The sequence below is a fragment of the Juglans regia genome, chromosome 12 (genome assembly GCF_001411555.2).
Source record: "Juglans regia cultivar Chandler chromosome 12, Walnut 2.0, whole genome shotgun sequence".
In the NCBI taxonomy this organism is placed as follows: domain Eukaryota; kingdom Viridiplantae; phylum Streptophyta; class Magnoliopsida; order Fagales; family Juglandaceae; genus Juglans; species Juglans regia.
Window position 1 is genome coordinate 16,677,284 of NC_049912.1, and position 9,615 is coordinate 16,686,898.

The 9,615-nt window shown below is 38.7% G+C and overlaps 1 protein-coding gene across 1 annotated transcript; it reads right to left on the reverse strand.

The window, feature by feature from the left end:
• Nucleotides 1-2,588: 2,588 nt before the first annotated feature.
• LOC109011707 (cysteine proteinase inhibitor B-like) lies at nt 2,589-3,301 on the reverse strand. The gene has a single exon (XM_018993004.2). The coding sequence runs from the start codon at nt 3,255-3,257 to the stop codon at nt 2,823-2,825; it is 435 nt and encodes a 144-aa protein (XP_018848549.1). The 5' UTR covers nt 3,258-3,301; the 3' UTR covers nt 2,589-2,822.
• Between the last annotated feature and the right edge of the window lie 6,314 nt (nt 3,302-9,615).

Consider the following 9,615-nt stretch of genomic DNA (forward strand, 5'->3'; position numbering starts at 1 on the left):
GAGGGAATTCATGTGGGTTTTTTTTTCCCCTTTCTTTCCCTTGATCTGTTATATTTCTCTTGAGATATGATGAGAAACTAGATTCTTGCCAGATGGAGCTTTAACTACCATGCACTAGTTCTTTAGGCATAATCTTTTTGGGATAACCTTACTTTGTTTTGGTATGAATTGTCATGTTTGTGTCACTTCATCTCCCAATTTTATCTAATTTACATCGCAAGGACTTGTAGCTTTCAGCCAAAGCTTCATAATTTCTAGCTATGACTATATATCATTCATGATATAACTTGATCAGCTAGTGGCGTATAGCTGGGATACTATGGCTGTGTATACTTTGTTTGGTTGCTTGGAAACATATAATGATATATATACACACACACACACTTCAAATATGATAATAACAACATCTGCAAGTGCTAAGAAATTCTTCTTATTCATGTTTTCTCTCTTTAATATTCATGTTTCTAGCATATTGATAAAAATAGATTATTTTTTCTGGTTTTTTTCAAATCTGAACATTTTGAACGTGGTATTAGCAAGTAAATATGTTCTAGCAAATATGCTTCTTTGAGTTTTTATGGTGGGCAGAGTGTTCTAGCATATATGCTTCTTTGAGTTTTTATGGTATTAGCAAGTAAATATGTTCTAGCAAATATGTTCTATGGCATTGAATTCTAATTTTGAATTAGTTGGCAGTTTCTTTTTTTTTTTTTTATCGGTAAAAATTCTTTTATTGAGAATTAGTTGGCAGTTTCTAATACCACATGGTCAAAACTCCCAAGGGTTTTGCATGAATAATTATAAAAAAAATGAATTCTTGGTATATGCTAAAGTTCATAGATGTCAAAGTAGTTTTGGATTTCATTCTTCTGTGTCTCGGCATCTTAGACCAATTGTTTGCTCAATTTTAAATTCTTATGTAGTGGCATTCTGCCACGACAAGTTAGAATACATTTTAAATCCTGATATTAGAAAAAGCTTGGACATAGCTGTTAGCCTGTTAGATTGTCATGTATATGGCTTACATTCATTTGAGTCTCAAAAGTTTTTTGCATTCCTCATGAATTGGTGTCTGCTAATCATAGATGAGCCAATTTTGGGCTGAATAGGGGAGATCACCATTGACAGCTTTAGGTTTCATGTTGTAAGTTTTTGGAGTTTGAAGGCCATGAGATCAACTGCCTGACAGTCCTAACCTGCAGCTTTAGGAGGTGATGATATATGCATTTAATAGCAGTTAGGTTGAATTTTTCTATCATCTCCCATTGCTTTTCAACTTTATTTTTGGCATTAATTTAGTCATCTTGTAAGTGGAAACATAAAAAATATTTGTTCTCCCAGGAAGATCACTTTTGTATTTTTTGCTTAGGAAGATCATTTTCTGTGTGTATTTTTTATTTTCTATTTTTGGATATGGTTGTATGCATGCATTCATTCATATTCTACTAATATAACCTTAGATGTAAAAGAAATTTATGTCCAAATACTATGGCGCATAGTTTTAAACATATATTAATTATATCTTATAGTTATATATACATATATTATATATAAGGGTCTCTAATATGAAGTATAGTTTAGGTATAGTTCATCAAGATTAATTTTGTGGAATTTTTTTTGTTTATTTCGTGAAATATCTTTTCCGGCAAATAAAATTCGCCAGAATTATTGTTTTCGTATATTAAACTTTTTTGTGGCGATCGTATATCGTTGGAAAAGATTTTTTGTGGCGATTTTATAGTATTTGCGACAACTATACCTCGCAGCAAATTATTTTTTTCAGCGATTTAATTAGATCATTGGAATATATCTCCTCATTAGCAGCGATTTATTAAATATTTGTGACGACTATATTCGTCGAAAAAAGTTTTCCAAGCAATTTAATAAGCAAACTGAATGGGTATTTGCGACGTGTTATTTGGAATTTGCAGCAAAAAAAAAATCGCTGGAAAAGTAACTATTTATGACGATTTTTTTAGTTTGCTGATTCAACTTATAATTGAGTAAACAATTACGACAAACATTTGGCACAATAAACATTGCTGGAAAATATTATTTGCAGCGATATATGAGATTATTTCGGGCGATTCTTGGCACCAAGAAAGGCAGCATGTCTTTTAGTGTGGATGGGCTCATATTTGATCGTCTCATAAAGGCTATTGGAATTTGTGTTTTGACCTGAGAGTCCTAAATTACATGGATGTGCATTACATGTTTACCACCAGAAAACGTGTTCTAACAGACATGTAGTCAACCTCTCTCATATCAAGCCCTAGAAAGTTGTTTTAAACCATACAAGGCTAGCTTTCTTCGACCTATAGACATGATCCGGATACTTAGGATGCAAAAACTCAAAAAGTGGTTGCCTCAAGCCTCCTTTTATTTTAATACAGGATGAAAATAATCAAATGAGAAAAATACAAATGTTCAACACCAACCACCTTACATTTATCCGGAATTATGCTCTTTGACAGCCATACATTTATTGGAAAAGAAAGACGAGGCGAATTGCATGAATGTTGCTACCTTTAACTGGCTTAACAGAGATCAATCCTTAATTGGAGCACAATTTAATAAAATGCAAAATGTTTTAACACCAACTCCAGTACCTTAGCCCTCTTTTTTCATGAGTTTATTCATATTGATCAGTTCATGTGCAAATATACATCACAGACTTACAACACCACAACATGACCAAATAAAGAAGAGAGAGTCGGATAAAACTACACACCACTGCCCTTATTATAAAGGCAAATAGACCAGATACAGACACATTTGAAATACTAATAGTTATTACAGCGACTGCACATTGTCGTTATTAATTATTCAATAGAAGTGGAAGGCCCAAAGTTGAGAAGCTGCTTGGAGTGAACCCAGGGCTTTACCACCACCACCGACTCAAAAACTTTTGTAGCGCCATTCTCGGTGGCCGATATCTTGAGGTAGTACTTTATCCCCGACACCACCTGCCTCTGCGCTTCCACCACCTCCACAAACGTCAGCTCTCCGCCGTTGCCCCCGTGCTTCAGGCTCCGGTTGTACTCCTCCACCGAGAACTTCCCCAGATTTTGCACCTCCTCGTTCGTCTTCACGTCCGTCACGTCCGTTCTCCCTCCCACCATTGCTCCTGCTGATCCGTACGCCGAGACAAAGAGGACGAAAAGGATCGCAACCGTCGCCAAGGTCGCCGCCGGTGACCTCGTCATCAACGCTATATTGTTGAGTTTTCGGGATGAAGGTGGTTGGTGTGGGTGCATATATGGGGGGATGTTTTTTTTTTGTTTTTTTGGAGGAAATATATAATGGGGATGTCGTTGGGTATATAAAATTATAAATGAGAGAAGAAAGAGGCCAGAGGTAGTGTTTGAACACGTAAATGAAAGGGAAACACGAACGGCGTGCCGCGTAGTTGAAACATGCGGGAAAGCGACTAGAGAGAGAGAGAGAGAGACTTCTCTCTGTTTGTGGTACTACGGACGTAAAAATAAGCAGCAGCTGCCACATTACATCGATGACTGCATCTGCCTGCATGCATTGTGGCAAGCTCCCGAGTTACCAAGCCATGCACCACTAGGTGTGTGGATAATCCGTTCGATTCAATTTTGTATATTTTTTAAAATCTAATTGATATATATTGATTTTAAAAATTTAAAAATCAATATCAGACTATTTTACTATTGAAATCAGAACTTTCAATTTTTTAGATTTCAATCCGATTTTTTCAGTTTTATGGATTATTTATGTTAGTAATAATATAATATTTATATAACTATACTAATAGTCTCCTCTCTATTTTTCTCTCTAGAAAATAGAGGTGGTGTAGTGAGTTCGGAAACGAGAAGGAGTGAGGTGTAGCTATGGAGGATCTCCAGGAAATGTTGGAGAATTTCCAGTTAAATGAGGAAGAAGGTGCGGCAATTGATATTGAGGGGGAGGGGACACCAGAGATTTTACGTAAAGGTGATCGCAGTTTGATTAGCAAAATATGGTCCGAGAGACAGGTTGGGAAGAATATCGTAGAAAATACAATGGCTAAGGTTTGGAGATTGAGCAAGCCGGCGGTGTTTACAGCGGTGGGGAGGAATATTTTCATTATCACGTTTGCTACCCATGCAGATAAGAGCCGGGTAGAGAGTGGTAGGCCATGGCTTTTTGATGGGAATATGTTTGTGATGAATGCATTCGATGGGTTTACTCCATTGAATAAGATATCTTTCGATAAAGCCGTGTTATGGGTCCAGTTCCATAACTTGCCTTTGGTAGGGATGTCCAGGGAGTGTGGGATGAAGCTGGGAAATTCTATAGGGGAGGTGAAGGAAGTGGAGGCGGATGAAGACAATGTGGGGTGGGGTAAATTCCTTAGAGTAAAAATTCTGATGGATTTGAAGAAGCCTCTAGCCAGGGGACGTACTATTACATTGCAAGGGTCAAAAGTTTGGGTTCCAATCAAATATGAGAAGTTGCCGCGTTTCTGTTTGCAGTGCGGTAGAATTATACATGATGGCGTCGAGTGTCAAATCAAAATTGTCACAGGAGTGCCAAAACAGTTTGGCAGTTGGCTTCGAGCGGAAGTTGAGGGTCGTTGTCTTCAGTTTTATTCTCAACAGGAGCATGTCTCGACTGTAAAAAGCATGCAAACGGAGATGGGGAAGCATACGGAGGGGGAGGGTGGCGAAAATGGTGGAGGTGCAATTCCAACGGGGAAGACGGACACTTGTAATTCAAATTGGAATGGTGCTGATTTTTCGGAGCAGGGTGTTATGGATAGCGAGTTTGTAGGCAATGTTGAAGGATTAGATCACGGGGATTGCTTTCAAAATACAAATAAGGAAAAGGCGGGAACGATGGAAGAGAACAGTTGTCAAGAAAAGTCTCCGTTATCATCGATAAGATTGGCTGAAGATCTCTCCGTTACACAAAATTCGGAGGGAAGCAGATTTTACGGAATTTTGCAAGATGGCCATGCTAACTATACCACGGTGGGCTTTGTCGATGATAGCTCTTCTCCAGCTAAAGGATCAAATGAGGCCCATCAACTTTCAGTGCAACCAATTAGAAGGTCTTCTCGTAATACCTGGAAAAAACGTGCTCGTAATCCATGCATGAACTCATTTATTTATACTGAGAGTTCAGGTAATAAACGTCCCATAAAAGGTGATAGTTGTGACAATGCTTTAATTGGTGGAAGTAAGAAAGCCAAGACGACAAGGGTGACTGAGATTGATCAAGCTAATGAGTTATCGGCAGAGGCTGTTGAACAGCCCTGCCGAACCAAATGATTCTTCTTAGTTGGAACACCCGTGGGCTTGGGAACCCACGAGGTGTTCGAGCTCTCTCTGATTTAGTCAGGGAAGAAGGTCCCATGGTCTTGTTCCTACAAGAGACCAAATTAAGTGAGAAGGGTATGGAAAATCTTAAGTATAGGTTGGGGTATGAGAACTGTTTGGCAGTAAGTAGTGAGGGGAGGAGTGGAGGGATTGCTCTCCTGTGGAAGAATGATGTTAATATAGTCATTAAGAATTACTCTCGAAGTCATATTCATGCAACTTTTCAGGATAAGACCACTGATGATGATTCTTGGTTTTTTACTGGGGTGTATGGTCAACCTGACTCAAGTAGGCGTCATGAAACTTGGAACCTTTTAAGATCATTGAAGGTACCAAGTGATAAAGGATGGCTACTGATGGGTGATTTCAATGAGGTGTTAAGTCCTAATGAGAAATGTGGTGGGAGAATTCGAACTGATAAACAGATGCAAGATTTTTGTGAAGTTATTGATGACTGTGAACTGTTAGACTTGGGTTTTCAGGGCAATCCATTTACTTGGTGTAATAAACGGGAACCTGTTCAATGCATTAGTGAAAGGTTGGATAGATGCTTGGCAAACCTAAAGTGGAAGGCTTTATATACTATGGCTTGTGTAAGCCATGGTAGTGTGGCATATTCTGATCATGTGCCTATTAAGTTGCAGCTACAGGCTAACAGAATGCAAAGAAAAGGGAAGAGGCTCTTTTGTTTTGAGGCTATGTGGGTGGAGGATAAGAGTTGTAAAACTATCATTGAAAAAGCTTGGAGGGATGGATTTGGGGAAGGAACAATGATGGGGGTGATGAGACAGATAAGAAGGTGTGGTGAACAATTAGAAGACTGGAATCAAAACAGCTTTGGCCATGTTCAAAAAAATCTAAGAAAAGCAAAGTTACACCTAAAGATGATTGAAGATTCTGATCCTAGGGGCCTTATGCAAGAAGACCTAAAAAAAGCTAGAATTGAGGTTCACAAATGGCTAGAGAGAAATGAGATTATGTGGAGGCAAAGATCACGAGCTCTTTGGTTGGCTGAGGGTGATAGAAATACAAGTTACTTCCATCATAAGGCTACACAGAGAAAGAGGAAGAATTTGTTAAGTGGCATTAGGGATGCTAATGGTAATTGGCAAGTGGAAGATGCAAGAGATGAAGTGATCCTCAACTATTTTGAGGATCTATTTACAGCTTCTGCTAACAGTGGCAATATGCAGTTTCTAGATAACCTTGCTGGTAGGGTGACTAATGAGATGAAGCAAAGATTAGAGGAGGAGTTTGTGGAAGCAGAAGTGGAAGCAGCTTTAAAGGAGATGAAGCCTACAAAATCCCCTGGCCCAGATGGTATGGCTCCTTTGTTTTATCAAAAGTACTGGTCTGTTGTGGGAAGGATGTTACCAAAGCTGTTTTAACTGCTCTGAATTCTGGTAGTTTCCCTTCTCAGTTAAATCATACTTTTGTTACTTTGATTCCAAAGAAGAGAAATGTTGAGGTGGTGTCTGACTTGAGGCCAATCAGTCTATGCAATGTCTTATATAAATTGGTGTCAAAGGTACTAGCAAACAGGTTGAAGGTTGTGTTACCCGAAATAATTTCCTCTTCTCAAAGTGCTTTTGTACCTGGAAGGTTAATAACAGATAATGTGCTCATTGCTTATGAATTAGTGCATTTCCTTCGAAGGAAGAGGCATGGAAAGAAGGGATTTATGTCCCTTAAGCTCGACATGAGCAAGGCCTATGATCGCATTGAGTGGGACTATCTTGAAACTGTCATGAGGAAGATGGGGTTTGGAAACAAGTGGATCGAGCTGTTAATGCTGTGTGTGAAATCTGTCTCCTTTTCCATTCTGGTGAATGGTGAGCCAAAGGGTCCTATTTTCCCAACGAGAGGTTTGAGACAAGGAGATCCCCTTTCCCCCTATCTCTTCCTTCTCTGTACTGAGGGACTCATATCTCTACTCAAAGCAGCTGATAGAAAAGAAGCAGTGGAGGGGATTAGAGTGTGTAGAAGTGCACCAAAAGTAAATCACCTTATGTTTGCAGATGACAGTGTTTTATTTTGCAGGGCTACTCTACAGACAAATAGAAACATACTTCATCTGCTGGAAGTTTATGAAAAAGCCTCGGGCCAAATGGTGAATAGAGAAAAGACTTCAATGTTATTTAGCAAAAATGTTTCCTCTAGCCAACAAGAAGAAATCATGAGATTCTGGGGAGTTCAGCAGCACCAATCTTATGACAAATATTTGGGACTTCCTCCCATGGTGGGAAGAGGAAAACATCAAGCTTTTTCAGTGTTAAAGAGCAAGTTGTGGCAAAAATTACAAGGGTGGAAGGAGAAGCTTTTATCTCAAGGGGGCAGAGAAGTGCTCATCAAAGCCGTGGCTCTCTCTATCCCTACTTATATCATGAGTTGTTTTAAATTGCCTGCCTCTTTGTGCTCTGAGTTGGAGAGTCTTATTGCAAAGTTTTGGTGGGGACAAAAGAAGGATGAAAACAGAATAAGGTGGATCAGTTGGAGAAAGCTGTGTGAACCAAAGGCACTCGGGGGGATGGGGTTCAAGAACCTGAGATGTTTTAATATGGCACTATTAGCTAAGCAGGGTTGGCGCATCCTTAAAGAGGAAGACTCACTGCTTCATAAGATCTACAAGGCCAGGTATTTTTCTTCTTCTAGCTTCATGGAGGCTGAGTTAGGCAATGAACCCTCTTATGTGTGGAGGGGTATTTGGGAAGCAAAGTCTCTTTTATTAAAAGGGTGCAGATGGAGAGTAGGAGATGGGAAGGCCATCAACATTTGGACTGACTATTGGCTGCCTAATCATAAACTGGTACCTGCACTTGATTCAATTACTCAGACTCAGCTGAATTGGAAGGTGTCTGAATTGATAGATGCTAATACCAATATGTGGGATATAGAGAAGGTGAGAAGATTCTTACCACCAAGGGAAGCGTATGAAGTGCTGAATATGATGCTTACTCTTGATCAAAGACCTGATTGTATTGTTTGGGAACATGAGCATAATGGACTGTTTAGTGTCAAGAGTGCATACAAATTGTTTGCATCTTTTGATGAGGAGAGGCAGTCGGGTGAAGGGTCAGCTAGAGGGGGGCAATGCAGACTGTGGAAAAGAATTTGGAAGCTGCAAGTTCCAAATAGAATAAAAATTTTTGCTTGGAGGGTGTGCAAAAATGGGTTACCATCATTGAAAAATCTCCAAGCTAAGAAGGTTGTGACTGATGCTAAGTGCAAGTGGTGTCAAGTTGAGATTGAGGACACAAATCACGCCATTCTCAATTGTTCAAGCTTCATAGAGTCTTTGCAGCTCCAGCTAAACTTCCTGCAGGGCAGTAGTTCTCCTCGAGATTTTATTCAAGTGATGGAAAATTTGATAAGAAGAAATAAATCTGGAGAAATGGAGTCTTTGGTCCTTAGTGCTTGGGGTCTATGGAACAGAAGGAATAAACTAATGTTTGAGAACAAAAAATTATCCCCAGAACAGGCCATAGACCATGCCCTTTCAATGTACCAAGAGCATTTATCTGCTTCCTATGAGCATAAGAGAGGATTGTTGCCTCAATGCCGCTGGCAGCCTCCACCTGCAGGGGTATTGAAGCTTAATATTGATGGTGCTACATTCCATGAGCAATGTAGATCGGGTGTAGGCATGGTCTTGCGAGATGAGAGGGGGAAGGTGCTCTTAACAGCAAGTAAACCAGAACATGATGTAAGTGATCCAATCGAGATAGAGTTCTTGGCTGTTCTGAGAGGCCTCCAAATTTGTTTTCCCTTGGGAATCAGTGAGTTAGAAGTGGAGAGTGATTCATTGCTGGTGGTCCAAGAGATAAACAAGGAACAAGAGTCTAAAGTAATAATTCAACATAAAGGCCGTTTGGCCAATGAAGTTGCCCATTGTTTGGCAAGACAGTCATGGGGTATTGATGAGCTAGTGGTTTGGTGGGATTCTTTTCCTGAAGATGTCTCACAAATCATATGGCATGATGCCTTGATATAATCTCTTTTGGTTGATGAATAAAATAGTATGCATTGTTTTATCAAAAAAAAAAATATATATATAATATTTACATATATTAAACTATTAGTCTATTTATATTATAGTATAAATACATAATTTTATAATAATTAACACATGCTAATATAATATTAAATTTAACTATATTCTATGTAAGTTATAGACTTTTTATACGAGTATATATGATTAAATATAATTAAATATATTTATAAAAAGAATATATATTATAATTTATTATGCTAAAAATGTATTTTTCCTTTATATATATATATATATATA